This window comes from Python bivittatus, unplaced genomic scaffold (genome assembly GCF_059951505.1).
Source record: "Python bivittatus isolate LINGU-HERP-01145 unplaced genomic scaffold, Pbiv_v1 ctg000850_np1212, whole genome shotgun sequence".
Lineage (NCBI taxonomy): Eukaryota > Metazoa > Chordata > Lepidosauria > Squamata > Pythonidae > Python > Python bivittatus.
In genome coordinates this window covers 8,450,779-8,473,207 of record NW_028277112.1, presented here as the reverse complement: position 1 = coordinate 8,473,207, position 22,429 = coordinate 8,450,779, and the positions used below count along the sequence as shown (strand labels likewise).

The 22,429-nt window shown below is 36.5% G+C and overlaps 1 protein-coding gene across 1 annotated transcript in view; it reads right to left on the bottom strand.

Moving 5' to 3' along the window:
- Positions 1-22,429, bottom strand: part of VCAN (versican) — a 100,102-nt gene that overhangs the window by 52,113 nt on the left and 25,560 nt on the right. The window contains exons 4-7 of the mRNA XM_088129950.1: positions 16,366-16,540; positions 16,133-16,260; positions 11,419-11,712; positions 606-2,696 (exon numbers count right to left, since the gene is read on the bottom strand). Of these exons, the coding sequence (XP_087986076.1) occupies positions 606-2,696; positions 11,419-11,712; positions 16,133-16,260; positions 16,366-16,540 (2,688 nt within the window). The remainder of the gene's footprint in view (positions 1-605; positions 2,697-11,418; positions 11,713-16,132; positions 16,261-16,365; positions 16,541-22,429) is intronic.

Below are 22,429 nucleotides of genomic sequence, written 5' to 3'. Positions count from 1 at the left end.
CTTAAAGCAGAAGAAATCACCATATTAATTCAGAGTCTGATGACATCTCTGTTCTGAATACCCAGATTAAAGCTGCACAAACAGTGCCCTCAGCTAAAACTGAATAAATAAGAGGTCTGATTATAACCTTCCAATTTACATAATATTATTTTCTTTCCCCAAATTTCATAGTATATTTGGGTGTAAACAAACAAACAAAAGAGGACCTATCATTTGTTTAGCTGATAGCACTGCAAATGCTATGGTTAATAGCTAAAGACTAATGGAATGTTAACATATGGCAATGCTACACTCAGTAGTAATGCATGGTGTGGAAGCCATGAAATTATAATGTCTTGTTCCACAGGTAATGAATGTCAATCAAATGATATGGTAACATTAAGCAATAAGATCAAATAATATTATTGTATCAATATCAAACAATGGTGATAATTTCCATATTCACTTAATATCCAATTATGCAGTATTTTCAACATTTGAGATAAAAGATGCATAAAATACTTGAAGACTAGCTTATATATATAATTTCTCATATATTTTCAATATGTCGCTGAGCCAAAGATCCATGTTATGTTGAACATCCAGCTTCATAAACAAAATCTTACCTGTATCATTGTCTGGGATAGCAACAACAAATAGGTGTATGTCAGGTTGGTTTTCCAACCCTGTATCAACCTCTGAAGTAGCTGGGGGCTCTTCTGGAAACTCTAAAACCTCTGTGGGTGGCCCTGTGGGCTGGGCAACTGCAGTGATAGTTGATGAGGTAAAATATTCAGTATCAATTTCTGGCTCTACCGTTTTGCCTGTAAAATCATCATCAATAGTGGTTTTAATGGGGGAAACAGATTCATCAATTATCAGCACATCCTTACTCGTATCCTCATCAGGTTCCCTATCAATCAAAGGTGGCTGTGTTTTGGTAATTAAAGGTTTGGATGCTGAAGTTGGTGGGATTTTGTCTACTGCAGTATCGACAGCGGTGGCAATGCCAGTTACTGCCATTGGTTTGCTTGTTGCACTAACTGAAAATGAAATGGGTCCCATTCCTACGTCCTCTTCTTTTGTTCCTGATCCTTCTGGGCTATGAGTTGTTGAAGTATCTACTTTCCCCACATCAAACTTTCTAGTGACAGGAGCAACTGTTTCTGTAGAGATGGGAACTACCAATTTGTCCAAGGATGACCTGTGTTCACTTTTGGTACTTGGTTCTATGGGAGGAACACCTGTTGCTTTCAGCTTGGGATCAATGATTCCAGGAAAAAATTCAGACTGTGTGACTGTTTCATAATCTTTTATTTTTATACCAGGACTCGATCTTTCTGTAGTGGTATAATTTATTTCATATGCGGATCCTTCAGCAGCTACATCATGTTCAGGTAACGAATGTAATTCTGGAACAACGGTGGGAGAACCTGGGTCAATGACAAATTTTTGCACGATTTGATCTCCTGTAACAGATTCCTGCTGAATCGTTGGTATAACTTCTGTTACAGTTTCTGTGAGCCCTGCATGAACAGTAACTGTAACCGAGCCTTTAGAAATTTCATCTTCTATGGTAACTGGAACCAAAGAAATGCTAGATTCTTTCTCTGAAATTGCAACAGGAGTTGCCATCTTTGTGGCTTCTGTAAATATAAAAGATTCTTTTATTTCATTGTCTTCAGTGACCATTGCTGGGGAACTTTCTCTTGAAATGTCTGGTTGCTGTTCAGTTGTTTTCTCATTAGTCCAATCATATTTTGCATCTGTTTCAATTGTCTCTTGTTGCAACTCTGGTGTAGCTGTTATTAGACGATGACTTGACACCTCAGCTCCATATTTGGTAAAGAGCCCTTCTACTTCATTTACATCTGTGACAACAGGTATGAGCCCTGTGGCAAACTCAGACCCAGACATGCTTTCAACTGCTGCTGTGTGCTCTTCTTTCTCTACTGTTGAGTGTACCACTCTAATTGTGTCAGATGTTGTAAGCACTGGTATTTCATAGCCCTTTGAATAAGTCGGGGTAGATATTTTTTTGCTTTCAAATGAAGTTACTATTGAATCTGGTGTATCTGTAGCAATATCATCTAAGATTGTCTTAGAAGAAGATACAATTTTATCTGGTTTAGGAATGGTACTAGGTGTTAGCTTCTGATCAGGCAAAACAGCCTTTTCAGGTTCATAAACACTAGTGAGCAATTCTTTTGGAATGACAACAGTTGTGAGTTCATTATCACTTTTTGCTTCCACTGATGTTTTGGTGGGTTGGGTGCCAAGATCTGTTTCTTCCTTTCTTAGAACCTCTGTTCCTAAATGTACACTCAGGTTATTCCTTGACGGAGCATCTACAGAAGTTCTTATTGGAGCCACTTCTATTTGTTCAGTTGGACTTTCAGAACTTGCTTCAATGAAATCAGAGATACCTTGTCTAGGTGTAATCTCCACTAAGCCACTTAGCACAGTCTCTGGTTGTTTCATTTTTGACAAATCAGAAATGTCTGTAACAGTTTGAGGTAGAGGGGTGGATAAATTAATGATCGGAGGTGCCTTCTTTTCTAGTTTTACCTTAACCATTTCTGATGTGACTGAAGATACATAAGGATGAAGTGTAGCTTTTGGAGATATTACATTCAGTTCAGTTAACGATTTGGCAGATCCACTTTCCAAAGGAATATTCAGTTCAACAGTTGCAGAATCAGATATATTCTCTTTACCTAACAAAACAATGATAAAAAATTAGAAATATTTAAAACTATAGTTTTGCATTTTTTCATTGCAGTATCTTGAATCCAAAATGTATTTTAGAAATAGATACTGAACACACATCCTTTATCTTAGCCAATAACCCTAAAACATTATTTGTTGAGCATGCTTTGAAAAAAATAATAATTAAATGAATCCATTTACTGCAAATGTAAAGCAATAAAGCAATCTGTATCCTATTTGACTTAGATGACTTATGGAATGGGTTTTTAACCTTCTTAGGTCACAAAATCAGAATGGAGTTATCAATACATTGTATCATCATCATCACCATCATCATCATCATCGTCCCTACTAGAGGAAACTCAACAAAGCAGCTTTTTTCATACTATAATAAATGGTACTTAAATAATTGATATTTAGGCCTTTTTTAAAACTTACTAGTCTGAAAAACTGAATTTATAAACTTAAATTCAGTTATATTCAGCCATGAAGCTCTTTGATTGGTTTAGTCTACACAAGTTTCAAATCTACACAACTGTTATGAGAACAAAATTAATTAAATTCATACACATTGCCCATTATTCTTTGGACACAAATTTTATACAAGACTGACATATAAAGCTGCTGCCCTTAAAGTTCTATGAACTGGTGGTTATTCTTGCTCATCTGAAGTCCATGTGTTTCTCCTACTATTTAATAGAAGCTTTAATTATTTGTATTACATAAGGTTCAGAGCAGGGATAGAATGAGTTGAGATGCTATCCACCTCTTTGCAGAGGGACCTATTACTGTCTCACTTTTTTTTAGTGGGCATAAATAACCTTGAACTAAGCTCTTTGTTCTGTACTTTAACAATACTGAACACAAAAGCAAAAAAGCAGAAAAATAAAAATAAAAAATCAGGAATTCTGCATTAATAAGCAATTTGTGTTTTATAGACAGAACACTAAAATTATTGGTTATAGCCAGCACATTAAGAACTTGGAGAAAGATTTGAAGGCTGGATGCTTTGCTGAATAAACAGTTCTGCTTCAAGGTTTTAGAAATTAATGTAATAAACCCTCCTACAGTTGGTAGAAGCAGTCTAAACAAGTTTGTTATGAGACCTTTCACTTTATTTCAAAGGAATGGCTATCTTAACAGTATCTTCCACTGTAAGGATGCACATACTGTAAGTAGGGATTTCATTGACTTTGGAGAATGTCCAGTTTAGGACACTGTAACCAGCACTAATTCTAATAGGACACTGCACCTTGCACTAAGTCCTAATCATGGTTTACAGAATAGTTTCATGCAACATGCTATACAAAAACCATATAAACTATAGCACGATGTATATAGACAGTGCCCTCAAACCAAAGAATGACTCAGAAGCAAAGGTATATAGAAATAGAGCCAAATAATTTTCTTCCCTGACTAGTTTGCCTCACTATTCCTCTTTGCACAAATTTGCAGTAGTTAGGTGGCAGACACAGTGCTGTAAACCAAGCCCCGCCCTTTTGTACACCCGTGTCATATCAGCTGAGCTTGCATCGCAACACTGCATCCAGCGTCTTGCCTATTTTGAACACCTTCCACTTGGACACTGCTGGCAATAAAAGATATATAACATGGATAATGCCCTATTCCAGTGTTTCTCAATCGTGGTGGCTGGGAAATTCTGGGAGTTGAAGTCCACACATGTTAAAGTCGCTAAGGTTGAGAAACACTGCTCTATTCTGTTAATAGCTTACGTTTTTTGTTTTTTCCTTTATTTCCTCCTGCTAAATTTCTCACTACACTACACTAAATTTTCCACAGGGACTCCATATTTGGAACTTGGCTTATTACTCTTATTTATCCTTAATATTCATGAATTTTTTTTTTTTTTTTTAGAGAAAGTGATAAGTTGGAACACAAAATGGATTTATTTAAGGTTAAATATATATGTTATTTCTGGTAGTTCTTAATGGGCTTTTGGTGATTAGGGCTGAATGACAAATTTTTCCAATTTGTTTACTGAAATATATACATTTTGGGGTTTCTGGTGGCTATTCATGGAATTTTTTTTTTACTAGGACTGAATGACGAGGCCTCAAAGTTTTGTTTATAAACAACAGATAAGATATGGGGAGATATTTCTTTTGCTTTATTTTTCAGAGAAGGTGATAAGGAGGGAGTGGGAAGTCATTTCTTTATATATCTTTTTCTTTTTGTTCATTTTATTATTCTTTTTTCTTTTCCTCTGCACCTTTTATTTTTTCTTTACTTTTTATATTCTTCTTAGTTTGTAATAGTCTTTTATCTTTGCATTTGTAAACTTTAATAAAAATATTATAAATAAAAAGAAAATGTTTAACAAAACCCAAAATTTCACATTACAAGTCCATTATGAGAAAAACTCCTTTAATTTACATTTTTTTAAAAATAAAAAGTGCCACATTCCTGTTGGCCCAGCAATCCAAATAGTAAAATAAATTCCAGTCTTTAACTTTTCAAATAATATTCAGCTAGGACAGAATTTAGTTTATTCCAGCTTAGCCAGATGGTTGGGTGGATTTCAGCCGATTTTTGCCAATTTGTAAAAAAGATTTTAATCCAGGTTTCTTTCTCTATCGTTACACAGTGTTTCACCAACAGCATTATTCAGAAAACAGAATTTTATGTTTGTGAGCTAAAAAGGGTTTATGTTAAAGCTGTTTCTTCTCAGAGGAGACATCCACTACAATTAATCTGCCTTTTGTCTAAAAGATGATCTACACAGAGGTTCTTTGTTTCTTTTTTTTAAGGGTTTACTCCAGCTTTAACCAACTTGCTCTTGTACAGATGTTTTGCATTACTGAATTCCTTAATTCATGTGTTCAGGAGGATATCTTTTTGTGCTCCTTCTGATGCAGTGCATGAGACACTTGTTCCTAATAAAATATCCAGATTGTTTAGAGCAAGAAATCAGATTATCTTACTAACAATTTGTTACATCAAAGACTGTCCTGAATTTATATACTTTTTTTTACAACCTGCAAAAAGCTGGTTTGGGATTAAGTCTTTTGGAACTGGAAGAGGCAGTCCTGCATTTCCTTTAGAAACTTAATGTAGCATACAAAATGCAATATCCTCTCATTTTTTCCCATGACAAAAACTTGGTAATGTAGGCTGGGTTGAGCAACCATTTTCTGTACCAGCCAGTTCCACACCAAGACAATTATTTTGTGAGAGCATCCACAACATGCTCTTAAAATCCGAGATGTGCTTCAACCCCAAATAGTTGTCTATTCTAGTACCATCTAATCTGTTTTAACAATATCCTATGCTGCAATATTCAGGTTTCATGATTCTTTTCCAACTCTCCTTCAAGGCATGATGAAGTCAATCTGAGACCCTTTACATGTGAAAAATATATTTTGCCATTAAATCTGGCCTTCCTTTGAATATACTGAGAAGCTAGGACTGTTTCTTTTCTAATATGACAGGGATTCACCTAATGTTTGCCTATTGTATAATCTGTTTAAAAAAGGTTTTTTATGATGTTTTATTATGATTTTCCTCTAAGCCATAGAGCAAGAGCTCATGGCTGAAAATCAACTTATTAAAAAACCAAAGTAAAAAAAAAATTTTTTTTAACTTTGTTTTACTACAATTCAGTGAAAATTTACAAACTCAATGAACAGACTATTATTTTCTTCAGAAAGAAAAAGGAAATGTTATAAAATAGTCCTGTATAACGCAGGGCCCATTAAGAATGTACTGTTTTGCCCTAAAGTAATGTTTTGTTTTACAGTAATGAAAATTAATGAGTAGCCATTACAAGGTCTTATACAATTATTTCATTAATGCTTCTACGTTCACCAGAGAAATGTCTTTGAGAGGTTCACATACATGTGAGATACTTTAAACAACTGCCCAGATTCAACACAAGTTCAATGCAGTTTGTTTCCTACTGAGTTTAGCTTAGCTCATATTACAATTTTTGAAAATGAAGATAGGTTTTTTTGTAACCCTGAATGAGCAACAATGAAATACATAGTGATGGGTCAGGAGATGAACATAAGTTCATATACTTACACATGCACCTATCAAGACATTCTGATTCCTAATACTTTTATGTATATACACACACCCATATATATGTGGTGTGTGTGCATGCATGTATATTCTTACTCCTTTTCCCTACAACTCCAGATATGCTCATATATTTCAAGAGGAAAGTAGGGCCTTTGTCAACAGTCATTCTAATGGACTCTATGACTGATCATAAACCCTCTAAGAGCAAAGCTAACAGCCACAACAACTAAATATGGCACGCATGGGTGTTTGAGAGAGATTAGTGAGTGTGAACCATTTAAAAGGTTGGAGAGGGGGAAGTATGGGCAGAGGAAAACACGGACAGTAGAAACATAAAAAGAGACATGAACAAGGGGGACTGGCAACTGGGGAAGGGTAGAGACAGTGGGAGAGGATGATGGCTGCATTGGCTATTGGCAGCTAAGGAGTGTCGTGCCAAAAAATCAGTGGTGATGGCTGAAGGCAGCTCTGAAAATGAGTAATACCTACATATTTCATTGTACCATATATTGTTCAGAAAGCCTTGCTGTGGAATAGTATGTAAATCCAAAAAATGCACAAATGTGAAGAGTTCACTCATATCCTTCATGAGTTACAAACGCATCTGGACTGCATTTTTCTTCACAGTATGATACTCAAGTTTTCATTGATCTTACCAGGAAGCATGAGATGTGTAAACCAAAAGCTTTCATGCATATTTGTTCTTATTACTATGCAAAAAAAATTAAGAAACTGTGACTCTTTTTTTCTTGCTTGCTTTCCTTGCTTTCTGCCTTCCAGTCAATACTGACTCCTGGCAACTGCTTCGACAAGTCCCTGCAGTTTTCTTGGCAAGGTTTTTTGGAATTGGTTTGCCACTGCCTCCTTCCAAGGGCTGAGAGAATGAGCCCAGGCTTTGTACCTAAGGCAGCACTAGAATTCATGGTCTCCTGGTTTCTGTAATGTTTTTTTAATTAATAATTTCTATAGAAATCTACTTTTTCCTTGGAAATCTTTCCTGGCCACTGAATGGAAGAGGAACAAAGTGGAATGCATGTCTAATTTAAGCTTGCCAGGTGTCACTCTAAAAGACAGCAGCTTCTGAAACACCGGACTCAGGGTGGAAAAAGGCATGGCAGTTTACATTTCAAAACAAAGTGCTTCAATTGTGCTTTTGTGCATTCTGAAAAATATTTTTCAAAGAATTAGCACAGCTCTAGAAATAGGTGTGCTATAAAGCCGAGTATCAGCCTCTTGCTGTTCTCTTTAATTCTATAGAATCGTAACCTTACATAGGCCCTCTTAAAAAAATAGAAATGAACAATGGGTAGCTACAATCCAGTGCTAAATGTCAGAGGTGGGCAGTCAGTGTGCAATGAATGGCCCCCAAGACATTATTTGTACTGCTCAAATGCCAGATTTGGGTTGAATGTTTTTTAAAAATCATAACTCAGGGTGAGAATGAGAGCAAGAGGCCTTTGGGAGAGAAAATGCTCCCATTTTCATTTTTAACCATCACTCAGAAAAGGTCCAAACATTGTTATCCTCCTCTTTCAGTGACACCCTCTAAGGATTTGGGGGAATAAATTGTGGGCCCTAACCCAAGGAAAGTTGTCCAATCCTGCTTCATTTTGGAATGGTACCCATATGCCCAGGAAAAAAAGAAAGAGAAGGGTACGCTAGAAAGCACACTACCCTCACTGATGTCCTATATGATACTTCTGTAATCAGCGACACCTTCGTAGGAGAAATTTTGTGGAAAAGGACCCCATTCATAGCAGACATTTTATGAAAACACCTATGCAGTGGTTTCAAATTCAAAATTCCCACAAGAGACACCTATTCCTGATCTATTTTAGCACTAGGAAAATAAAGCAGCCATGACAGAGTTTGTTTGCTAGTATCTTTTCCTATGCAGCTGACATGCACAGTATTTGAACATTTATTTTTATATTTGCATGCATATATAGAAATTAGCATATGCATTTTTGAGTAATTCTGTATTTTCTTTAGTTCTTTTTTTGAGCATGATTTTTCTTTTTTTCTTTTTGGTGCTACATAAACAGTTATTCTATTCTCCCTTAGTAAATATTAATTCCATCATTTAGGAAGCAATCAAGGAATGTATTTAAGTTCTAGGAATAGAGAGCAAGTGTTTGAGAACTAAGAATGTGACTGTGATAACAAAATAATTTTCAAAGCTAAAAGTACTATTTTTAAGATATCTTAAATCAGCATATAAAATCATACTGGAACAATTAAGTTGGCTAGCCATAAAAAATAAACATTTTCTCTGGGCTTTAAGTGAGTGGGATTTAGGAATTGGGTCCATAACCAACAGTGAACAGTGAAACAAATTATTAGCATTTTAGAAAGGATATGGTTTCAGTAGAAATAAATTCATGATCAAAATGATTAAGGTGGTCATTGCTGTGGGCTTCTGTTTTGAAAACTGTTTGATTAGGGCACTAAATATCCAGAAGACCAAGTAGTATGAACACATGTACTTGGACTTAACTTGGCACAGCAGCTCTCAACTCACTATATAAAATTTATTTTTTTGCTTATTGGTTTGGTTGGAGAGTAATTATTAGCTGATTATGGCATGTCTGTAAATTGTTATTTTCTTTTTGCCCATATGCTCCGAACCACCTAATCTTGTATAATTGGGGCAATATGCAAAGATTATTAAATAAATAAACTCCTTTTAACAGGTTCACTGGAAGCAGTGGCAGTCTTGGAATCAAAAAAGTTAAGGCAGAATTAGGGCCATAAAAATAATCCAGAATCCTTACTGGGAGGTGCCTGGAAGGAGAGCAAAAGGGAAAATAACATCACATATGACATGGCATGATTACGTAAATGATGCAAATTATGATTTTATGAAATTACATCATTTTCATAATTATGACATAGGCAACATCACTGCAGTAATCAGGGATTAATTAGAAGCATAATCTAGAAAAAACAGCTATCCATGAAAAATCATTGGGACAATTAGTCACATGAACCCCAACTATCAATCAAGGAGGAACATCTAAATTTTAGGGTTTTTTTACATTTTTATTTTACATGAATAACTTCTACTTTACATTAATTTGTTCATGTTCTGTAGAGTTAATGACAATTATTTTTACTTTCCAAATCTTTAGAAAATAAATTGTAATAGGTTTTAGTACTATTTTCTATAAATAGAATTTATACGCTTTATAAAAGCTTCCAGAATTAACAGAAATTAACAGTGTCTTTGTTGACACTGTGTGTGTGTCTTTATTAAAACAGATGCCTTTCTGCTAAAGATTTGTTGCTTGACTCAGGGGCAGGTCACCATCATCTAGATAATTTCTCAGAGGTCTAATTCACTTCTGCTGCATCAGCACCCTTCCTCATTTCCTAATTTTGCTGCTAGTGGCACAGAAAAGTATATTAATAGAATGAGATGATTCCTGGAGTACCAAGCTAAAATTTGAGCTCTTCACATTTTACTACATATGTAACATGTAGCTTAGAAATTCAAAGGTTGAGTAAATAAGAACTTCTACTTCAAGGTAAGAGGTAAGCGGAGCCAGTAAAAGGATGATACCAATGCATTTTTACTGTACAAACATGCAACCTACATACTCCAAACATTGCTCCTCGCAAGTTCTCTTAGCTAGATTTTGTCTTTCCTGCAACTGAATGTACATCTTCGATCCCACCCCCACCCCACAATTAACCATTTCTAAATTACTATAATTATAAACTGTGCTTTGTTTTGTATCCTAAATATATTCTTTTCAACAGAGGAATCCAAATTTATTCCTTATAATCAGGAGTTTCTTTTTTTAAAATACTTGAGTATGGTGATGGGAACCAAGAGTAACAGCCGCAGCAATCCAAGAAATGCTCTCTTAACCCCAGTTTTCAAAGCTCCCGTTCAGATGTAAAAAGACTATGCTGTCTTTGGATACTGGTTAACCTTTGATCAAGCTGTTTCTTAACAATGTTTTATTCAGGGTCGTATACTCAAAATTCTGTCTCCCCACCTAAAGTAAAAGGCTAGAAGGGTTGAAGTCAAATTAAATATATAGTGATACTATCCATATTTTAGATAGGTGAGACATTGATGGCAGGTGCCAGTCCTGATGGTTTTTGCTACTAGTCATATGGCAGATGAGAAATGGAGCAACAGAATAGGAAAACAAGATAGCAGAGGAAAAGGTGGATTTGTATTCAAAATCACCAGCAGTATGGCTAGTTCTATTTCTATGTAAACAAGAAGCAATCTGTGTCCTTCTAAACAAGCTTTCCCCAATCCATGGCCAGATTCCACTAGGCTTCAATAAGAATTGTGTGAGTTGAAATCCATCACATTTGGAGCACATCAGATTGGAAAAGGTTGCACAATCATTGGAAATAGTCAAGGTTTTCCTTGGATATGCATAGAAACAAGGTTCAGTTCAACTTGTGTATTCTGTAGTCTAATCATAGAAAATTGTACTCAATTTGTGGGAAAATGATGTAAACATTTTTCCTAAAAGTCAGGGAAGTAGAGATGAGATTCTCCAAACAGAGATAAAAAAAGTAGATCAGCTCCTTTCCTTTGCACGCAACAATTCAGTCATGAGCTGCTTTTATTACAAGAAAGAAAATTCAGTAAATTAGAATCAATATGACAATTAAAATGTGTTGTAGGAACGTATTTTTAAAGCAAGTATCAAATATGCTTACGTTTAAAGCAATAGGCATCAAATTTGCTGTCTGGGTAAGGAAAGGCAGTTTGATTCTCATAGCGATATAGGGTCCGCACTCCAAGTAAACCTCCACCACATTGGATTCTTGCCACAGAAACAGGGTGACGCACACTGCCATCTGCCAGCCAGCCATAATCACACTGGTCAAAACCATTCCTCCAGGCAGCATGCAGATCACCAACTGAAGCAAGAACTGCCCCTTGTTCCTCACACAGATGTCTGGCTTCTTCAAAGGTTAGCTTGTTGGGAGAAGTTGTGTGGAAGACATCACCTATAAAAATAGGAACAAATCAGGTTTTTTAAAGAGGAATGCATTCCACAAATGATTTAAATGGAAAACTTGTATTTAACACTATTGTTATAACAAAATTAAACTATTGTTGTATTACTGCTCCAATTTGGTGGTCTTGATGAACTTTACCTTGAGCAAAATGTGGTACAGTGGTATATAAACAGAAATCAAGTTTGATTTGAAAGAACAAATTCAGTGTTAGAGTGAGTTTCTGTTAAGACCTGATTTGCCTCTGTACATAACGGCTCTTGTTGAAGTTGCACCATCATACAATCTAGATTTGGAAAGGGCCATTCGGACCACTGAGTCCAATCACTGCTGAAATCAATATGAAAGCTATTCTAACTGGTGAATTTCCAATTGATCCTTACCCCTGAAAACCACTTCCTATACTATAAATGGGCAGCTCACAACAATAAAACCAAGAAACGATAAAAACCATAAAACATAAAACAAAATTCAAGGGCTTCAGTCATCCTCCTTGGATGCCTCCAACAAACCATCCACTGGCTCCCATCTCACCCTATCCCAGCACCTGGGGGAAAAGGGAGCTTTTCTGGCACTCCAAAAGGCTGAAAGGATGGGGACCTGCCAGATCCCAAAGGGAACCTAGGTTCCTAGGTCCCACTAGATGGTAACGTTGAAGGGAAGGAACCTGAAGCATGCCATTCTATCTGACCTGGTGGGGTGGGCAGACACCCTCAGGGAGAGGCAGCCCTGAAAATAACCTGGCCTTATGCCATGCAGGACTTTAAAAGTGATAACCAGCACCTTGAAGTGCACCTGGAAAGAAACTGGGAACCAGTCCAGGTCATGCAACAGTAGTGTATTATGAACAAACACTGTGTGCACTACTGCATTCTGGACAAGCTGTATCTTCTGGGTGGTGTTCAAGAGTAGCCCCATGTAGAGCGCATTGAAATAGTCCAACCAAGAAGCGACCAAGGCATGAGTGACCATAAGCAAAACCTTCCTGTCCATGAATGGGTGCAATTGGCACACAAGATGAAGCTGTGCAAAGCCCCACCACCACCACCCTCCTGGCCATGGCTGCCATCTGTTCCTAGAGCAGGAGTTGAGAGTCCAGGAATATCCCCAAACTGTGCACTGACTCTGTCTGGGAAATGGAGCCCCACTGAGGATCAAACATAACACATCACCAGACCCCGGGGAGGGGGGAGGGAAGGCAAAAAAAAAAAAAAAAGCCACTCCACCTTGCTAAGATTGAGTTGGAGCTGGTTGTTTCCCATCCAGACCCTCACAGCTTCCAGGCACTGGGTCAGCACCTGAACAGGCATCACTGTTGTAACTAAGACATGTTGTTCTACATATCACTACTCTTTTCTGTCTCTGCCTAATATCTTCCATTCATCATTTAGACTTCCTATTGTCACACTTCAGATATTATGCTTCTTGGTTTAGCAATCTTTCACTTTTGTAAAGCATATTCTAATTCAGGAAACTGCATATATCAGCAAATGGCACTCTATAAATATGATAATCATATCCTTGTCCTATATAAAGGAATTCCTAATAGTTCAAGATTATTAGAGATGAGTGTGCAGATTTAATGTTTAATAGCTCCACATACAATTTCTTCCATAGAATCTAATTTCTATCATACCTGCTTCGGGAAAAAAAGAAAACAATCTACTTGTGATTCGCTGTGAGATAACAGCCTCAGTCCTCAACTCTAAGGTATTCGGTCTTCCCTAAAGACGTCATTTCAAGGGAACACAGCATTCCTCAGAGTCCTTGCAATTTATAGTCTCTTCCTCTGAAAACTCTACTCATCATGATGATTATGCTTTTTCTATAATTGGACATAAGTAAATGACTAGAGATATCCACATTTTGTTAGAATGGCTGAATTGGGGGGATGAGTAATTTCAAAAAGCATTGTGTAGATCAAAGTTTATGTACTGTGAAGACAGAAGTGCTGGCTTTCCTGCCAGAACACCTGAATATACACTCATCACCTTTGATAACAGGATACTATTTATGTAGATGATTAAATCACAGTAGAACTTTCCAATAAAACAATAAAAATGCCAAGAACTTCAACACTATGTTTACACTGCTATTCTGTCAAGTATTTTGTGCTCATAAACCTTCTCCTGGGCATCCAATATGCACTCACTAGTTCTTTTTTTTAAAAAAGTTAAATGTGAAGCTAGCATTCTGCAAAGCAAAGTTATCACCATCAAGCTTTCTATTTCCAGAAATGAGAGTGCTGACAACATGCTCTCCAAAATCTTAAATACAACCTGATTCAGGAAAGTTGGGAACCTTTACTTTTATTCCATTGAATTCATCAAATTATAACAACTGTTAGCAAAATCAACAAAGGCATTCAAAGGATAAACTCTCCGCTTAGATCTGTAAGTACTACAATCCATAGTGATGTGGGAATTTACTTCCATTGTGGAAACGGAGATGCTGAATAATGTATCAGCAAGTGCCAAGGAAAGTTTCCCAAACAAAACAGCTTAAATGTATTTTTTCCACATGTTCCAGGAAAACACAGAGAAAATCCATCTGGCAAACTTGTGAATGACATAGCCACAAACATTATTGCAATGAAAAGTAGCTAGAAAGAAGGGAGTGGGATTTGAGAGTGATCTCCAATGTTTTGATAGCTGGAAGCCACGCTGAGAGTAACTCAGCAAAATTATCAAGGCAAACACCAGAGCCAGGAGCAAGATAGAAGGGAGCTTAGCTGTCACTGTGCCCTGCAATAACAACAGTGACATGGAAACCAATATATATCATTGGGATATAGAGAGCAATGTCTATTGGTTTGGATCCCTAATCAGGCAACCTTTAATTGCCTTTGTCAAAGCACTGTTAAGAAACTTCAAATTTTCTGGTTGGGTATATTTGGACTGTATTATTTTGTTGTATGTGGGAAAAAACCCAAATGTTTAGTTTATTAATAATAAAATTATTTGTGATTTTCAGCTCAGACCAAACATAGTCCCAAAGGTGATATTCAAAATTAAAATATATAAATCACAACAACAAATTAGCATGGTGAACAAATTAAAAGGAGAGATTTAAGAACACGTTTTATTTAATTTAAATTTAAGATTATGTAACTTTAAGATCATTTAAATTAAATTTAAGACCTTAAGATCACTCCTATTTTAAGGTGTGTTTAAAACTAAAAAAGGAAAGAGACGATCAAAACACTTTGGGAAGGAAATTGCATAAAGAAAGTGCTGTCACAGAGAAGGCTCTGCCCCATGCCCCCCCCCCCATCATGATCTCTTTTCTGGGTGGGACAAATTATAGAAATTGCAAAGCACACCTTAAGCTATGGTCAAGCTTATGTGAGAGGAGGCAGAGCTTCAACAGCTGTACTCTTATCTCAAGCAACTCCAGGTGCCTTTCGCCATAGTGACTAAACACTATCCAGCCTGAACCACTTGGAGACATCAGCGAAAGACATTTTGCTGCAGAGGCAGATCAGAAATATCCTGCCACGCATCCAGCTCCAACTTAAGGGTACCCAGTGGTAGCCAAATTATGCTGGGATGTAAAGCAGAAAATCCCAATAGCAGCTCTCTGCTCCAAGGAAAAACACAGTAGACAAAATGTAATAGTTAGCAATCTGCTGACATTTCAAGAACAAAAACTGGCTTCCTGGGACAGTTATCTCACTTTACTCAATGGTAGGGATGACCCAGTGGATACGAACAACTTTTCCATTCCATACTGATAATTTCTGCCAATATCAGGCATTCTACTTCAGAGCATGTAATACTCATCATCCACAGAAGGATTTCTCCAATCTTTGTTGATATATAATGGTTTGGTTGTAGAGCAGTCTTATGGCTTGTTTATGTTATGTTTATGTGTAGGAAGATGGCACCTGTCCCTGATGTTTGGAAGACAGCTTGTTATAATTCCCTTATACAAAGGGAAAGATAACATTAATTCAAAAATTTCCTATTCTCTCTCTCCACACACACACAAACACAAACTAAAACCATAGGTTGTTTTTATGTCTCTCTCATTCTCTCGCTAATTTATATTAATTAGATTATACTGATGGTATCAAAAGCTGCCAAAAAGTTCAGAAGGATTAGCAGGCTAGGATTCCTACCATCCAATTTCCAATAGAGGCGACTCACCAGTACAACTCAGACAGTCTAGTACTATATCCTGGCTGAAACCCCAACTGAAATATCCTTCGGGGAAGCGTAGCCCCATTCAGCACATGTTGTACACCATTTCCTAGACTCAAGAACCATCAACGGACAATACTGTCAAGATTCACTTTCAATTTAGTTGTCCTTTACTGCATTCAGACAGTGATTCAGCACTTCCACAGCCTGTCCTGAATGTTAGCTATCATGCACAGTGCTAAAAAGAAAAAAGAAGATGTGTTGCTTACCATCTATGTTTCCAACATAGCAATAGACATCATAAGTTTCATTAGGAAGGCGATATCCATAGGATCTAACACCTTCTTTTCCCATCATGTCACCATAACAGCCAACTCTAGGTTGCCTAATAGGATATCTGCAATACAGTAAGTGAAAGATAGAGAACATCACATTTGACTTGCTACTGTAAATGTAATCAAGCGATTAGATGCACCATCAAAAAGGTACTTGATCATCTTACCTAACAGTTTGATCAGACAACCAGCCAGCATCACATTGTTCAAATCCATCTTCATACGCAGCTTTCAGTTGTTCAGGATTTGCTATTACAGCACCGTTCTTCAAACAGGTGTCCTGAGCCTGCTTGAAATTCAGGGTGTACCTGCTGGTAGCTGCTCGATAGTGGAACACCACACCTGCAAAGACAGTCATCTTAGATCACATCCACTTTTATTTAGAGCCAAATTATCCTTGGCATCAAGGTCAGAAAGAACATTTAGGAAGGTTCTCAGATTGTATACTATGCCTCTATAAACATTAAAGAGATTTTTGAGGCCTATCTTTTCCTCAGTTTACAAACCCGCAAGGTACAGGATCCATCATTATTCATTTTTGGCATCATACTTCTACATTTCTCCAATAGCCTCTGGCCAATATGGAAATAAAACTGAGCCAAACTAAAATATCATCCTGGGATTTCATGAGAAATAAATAATAGTAATGAGTAGAATTTATATCTTCCTGCCCTATTTCTATTCTTACGTTTTTTTAAAAAAAAAATTAAAAAGCAACAGAATGGCGGCTAAATCACTTATATATGGTTTGTGGCTTTATTACAGAATTTTAAAAAATATGACCAAGTGTCATATTCTTTTCTTCTGCATTTTTCATCATGTGTCTTTTTTTCTGCACTTTTCGTGTGTCTTTTTAATAACTTTGTGTCTCATATTATATGAAGCATCAAGAGTTCTAACTCAAGCATTTCAACACGATTAACTAGAAGTACGATTATAACCCAAATCATGTTCAAATCAATGGAACAAAAATGTTAATGGGAAAATTAGCTTATGACATTTCACTTGTAATGAGATGGGGTACCTAAAGAGTAAATGTAGGTATATAATTAATCTACTGTACATTGCATATTAGTCTGCTAAGATTTCCTAAACAGTATTTGGAAGGAACCTAGATTCTGGCATGTTCTTAGCATTATGAGAAAAAAACAAATATATTAAAAATGTATGTACTGCTATGGAATTTGCCACATGATATTATCCAGTGTAAACAGTTTTATAATTTATTTTGCTGCTAGCACAGTAATTCCTATATCTGCAACTACAGAATGTTGCTATTAATTTTGTATCGAAATATGTATACCTGTAACTGTGTCATAACTATTTCAAGTGACTTCTTGTAAGGGGTTTAGAAACTTTGTCTTGTCCTTTGAGTTTGAAGGTTTATGATTCAATGGGCCCCAGATTCAGATGACTACCTCCAGCAATAAAAGAGCCTGGTCCATTCTCACTAAACCTAGTGTCAGCTACTTGGGCACAACAGACCATAACATTTCCTATCTAAGTTAATGAACTGGAAAATAGTTTCAGATGCACTTTAGTCACAGACAGATGAAGCTATTGATCTGGCCAGCATACTTCTTGATTTTTGTTAAAATGTAATAGCTAGGTCAATTTAGTGTTATGACTTTGGGGCACCATTGCTTCTCACAAATTCCCAGCTGTTGCAATCTAATTTCAGAGATCTCCACAACTGTATGGGCAGAATAATTAGAACAAACAATGGCTTTTTTCTGTTTCCTCTTCCCCAGTCATCGCAACACAAGATGGTTTCAAAGGACCTATGCAGCATCTTTTTAAAATCAAAATACAAAGATTAAAGTGTTGCAACAGGAAAACACAGAATTAAATATAAAAATTGGGAACATTATCCTGATAGATTGTAAACACATTTATTTAAGTACAAATTTCACTCATTTTAAGGATCTGGTGAGTTAACTTTAAGTAACAGACAATCTACTATTGACTAGGAGGTAGGAACATGGTACTTTAAGCTTCTCTGATCCAGAACATACATTTCATCTATCCATACAATTCAACACTTTCTTGTGATGAAGTAATAACTTTCTGCAATAACCACTGGACAAATTCTACCACATTCAATGGCTGCAGTGGTTAGAAGATTCTGCTTGAAGCTAAAATGAGATTAGTCAAAGACTTTTGCTATTTATACGTGATGTGATTTTTAAAACATCTTTCCCTCTTGCCTGTTTTAATAATTTCACAAGAGAATACACAAATAAAAGAAATCAAAAGCAAACAATAGTGGTGTAAGAGTTTTACTATAATTTGGGCAAATAAAATATTTGAGAAAACTAAGAGCAATTTTAAGGCAAATTATAATAATAGCCTGAGAGTGCCAAATTTTCTAAGAACTTGTGGGGCTATGGCTTGTTTTATATTACATCAATATGCAGATACAAAAATACTGAATCATTAGGATATATCTGAAAGTACAGTTTACTCTCAAAAAGTGAACTTATTTGATCTGTACCAGTAATGATAACATATTTTAATCTTTATATCTTATGAAAGCTTTATAAACAAATAAAGAGGCTTGCTAGAGAATTCATAGAACTGCTTTTTAATATCAAATGGTTATTTACAAGATCTTTTAATCTGTATATATACAAATGGCTGGGAACAGCTAGGTAACAAGAAACTGTTACTCAGTTAATGATTTTAAGTGGTACATATTATTCTTTCTTCGATCATTTTAATCAATGACATGCCAAAAATGGCCTTCACTTTTTTTTTCCTGTTGAAATGCCCCCAGAATAAACCACAATGAGAAATGTTCAACAACTTAATGTTGTGGTAACAGAAATACAGTGAGAAAAAAGGGCTGAAGTTTGATTAAAACAATTGTTTTCATTCTATTATCCATGAACCCCACTGGTGGCCATGAGGGTATTTCAGGAAAGTTTTTTAAAAAGTGGTTATTTAAAAAAAAAAAAATCATATTAAGTCACATTTTTAAAAATTCCTACAGGCTATTGTCCCTATTTTTAGCAGCACATTAAGAAAACAAACAAATTGAAATGAAGGAAGCTTTCCAAAATTGAAATAAATGGAAGATGTTCACTTTTTACCTTTTCTCTCCCTTTTTCAATATCTATTTCCTCTTTTCGCTACTTAATCCTTCCCACGTGCTGGTAATTCAAATACAAGGAGGCAGATTTCCATGAAAACAGCCCAACCCCTTACATTTGTCAGGGAGACACAGAAAGGTTGATATATTGCTGACAATCTGACTTAATGAGGTTGTAAAAGAGAAAAGAAAAGCTATACATAAAGATGTCACCTGCCACCCCCTGGCAGTCTAGACCTGCACAAATCTTTTGAAGTTTTCCTGAAAGTCTTGAGTTTCCAAAGGACGTTTCTTTTAATTTTGTGTTCTACTTGGCTTAAAGGACAGATTAAGTGTTGCAACTCATGGCAGGGGAAGGTTGATTTAACAAAAGCAACTGGAATTGAAATGGAGCTGCTCTGCCAATTGATAAAGATGGGAAAAGAAACTTAGTTTGGGTTTCAATACATCTAACAGGAAACATAACAAGGAACAGACATTCCTGGGGAGAGCAGGATCAGGTGGTTTTCTGTATTTCCCTAGTTCAATAATATCTATGTGAGACTGCTCCACTGCTTCTCAACTAGTGGTGCAGGTATTACCGAAGAGATGCCACATTCATTGCAATGATTAAAGAACCGTTTTCCCACAAGTCTCAGGTCAACCTACAAATAGGATGTGCAAACCCAACAATTTCTGGTTTCTCCATATGCTGATGCTTCTGAGCAGTTTCAGAAACTGAATGCTGGAACAGCCTTCTTAGCAGAGAATAATGGTCTTGGAAGCGAAAAGGATTGTTATATGGGATCTATCAGCTTTGCTAATGGGTAATTCTTTACCAAGATTCTTCCCTTGATCCTGATTTTTCCCTTCAGTTTCTCAGTTGCTTGCTCAGATACAGTATTGATTCTTCGCTTCCTGTTTTGCTGTATGAGGCTTTTGCTGTTTGCAGGAAGCAATGAAAATATCTATACTTAACATACAGATCTGTTTTGTTTTGTTTTGGGTTGTTTTTGTTATGTTTAGTTCATTTAAGCATCATATTTCAGGTTTTTTTCTTCTTTATTGTATTATCACTATTCAATGGAGGCTTTTTTCTTTTGTATTTCACTCTTTTAATAAAAATAAAAAATCACCTTTCTTCATAACACACTCTGATGATCAGAATCCCATCCCCCAAACGTTCATATTGCTTCACGAGTACAATAGTAATAGATACCGTAGCATTACAAGCAAATAACTGAATAATTTTACTGCAAAATAAATTAGGGGGATATGAACCAGATTTAGTTCAAAATGAAGGAAAAGGCTCTAAACTGCCTGTGCCAGAGTTCCATTCAGATTGGTTTCCTATTCTTACTTCTGAACAGCAATGGGCAACTTCTGGGGCCTGTGTCCCACAGGGCTGAGGCTCACAGTGATTTGGATAGCAGTGGACAAGGCTGGGTTTTCCTTTTTTCCTGTGGTGGTGGGGGTGGTCTATTTCCTCTTTTAAATTGTTCTAAAACTATTTTAAAGCTTACAATGCCATGTTCATATACTTCCCAAGGCAAGAAACCAAGGTATCAATTTCCTGCAATTGTATCCTTGACATTCAACAATGCAGCTGACAAATAGGACCTTGGGTTTGACAGTTGCATCACTGCTCTTTGGAGAACAACAAACAAAAAATGTTACTACTAACTCTATCTTTAAACCAAAATGTGGTTTTGATTTAATTTGACCTGGTTTGTGATACTTCTCCTAATGAGATCCTACCGTCTACTCTTTAGCTATACAGTTTTCCCCATTAGATAGTGAGGCCATGGTGTTTTACAAATGCCAGCTGTTTTGGTTGGTTGGTTGAGGTTTTTTGCCTTCACGTTAGTCTTGACTCCTGGAGACTGCCTACACAAGTATAAGCAGTTTTCTTTACAACATTTATGGAAGTGGCTTGCCATTGCCTTTGTCCCAGGGCTGAGAGTGATTAGCCCCAAGTCACCCAGCTGGCTTCAAGCCTAGGGCAGGACTAGAACTCATGGTCTCCCAGTTTCTAGCCTGGTGCCTTTAAACACTACACTGGCTCTCATTTTTGGTTTTGCAAAAACCTCAAACAAGTATGATATGAAATTCCATTAAAAGTTAAGGCAGGTAAGAATTAGTTCAGACATAGTGAGAGCAGAGTTTAGGTTCAGTGACTACATGAAGCTCCAGTCAGAGCTGTTAGTGGAAACCTAACTTGTGGGAACTACAGATAGTCCCCAGGTTAAGAACGAGTTCCGTTTCCAAGATCTATCCTTAAGTCAAATTTGCATGTAAGCCAGAACAGTATTAATTTATAATACTGTATAAGTAGTATTGTGTAATTAACTCGAAACATTGTGTATTTAACTCAAACTTTGCTACAATAGGCTCCATTCTTAACTATGGGTCATCTGTAACCCAGGTGTTCTTAACCCAGGGACTACCTGTATCTAGATAGGAGAACAAGAATGTAAACATGCAGCTATAAACATGGATGGGATAAGGGGACAGAAAAGAGGAAGGCCAAAACTTTGCTTCATGAGGAAGGCACTGTAAGTGGTGTGCAGGATTTGAGGTATTTAGGCTTTAGGCATTTAGGCTTTAAAATCTGCAATATCTCTCCTACCCAGTCAAAGATTATGAACTGTCTGATATGGCTATCATATCCTGTACAATAAACAAATGCCTCCTAGGCAAGTAGTCCTTGTCTCAGGAGGAGGTCTGACAACTCTTTAGAATTCAGTGGGAAAACATTATTCAATGGGAATACAAAGAGGAAAAAAAAAAAGCAAGAGTACAGAATCTGAGAAGCCTCTATCACATAGATCATCAGTTGGAGGTATCATGGTCATTCGTGGTCCAATTAGAAACTTCAGCTGCCTCCCCAATCTCTTGCCATCTTAGAGGAATATCCTGTGAAGCCTTCTTCAATCTGTTGCTTTCTATTTGCATTAGACTGCTTCACATCCTCCAGGATGTCAGGTTGGGGAAGGCTGGACTACTGATTATGCCAGTGGACTTACTGGAGGTCCTCAAAGCAACAGAAGGAAAGGTCTGAAAAATCACATTCTTACTGACCCTAAGTGAAACTATTAGAAAGAAAGAAAAGTGACATTGCTGGCAAATTAGTATGTCTCTGTGAAGAATATTAAAATTGT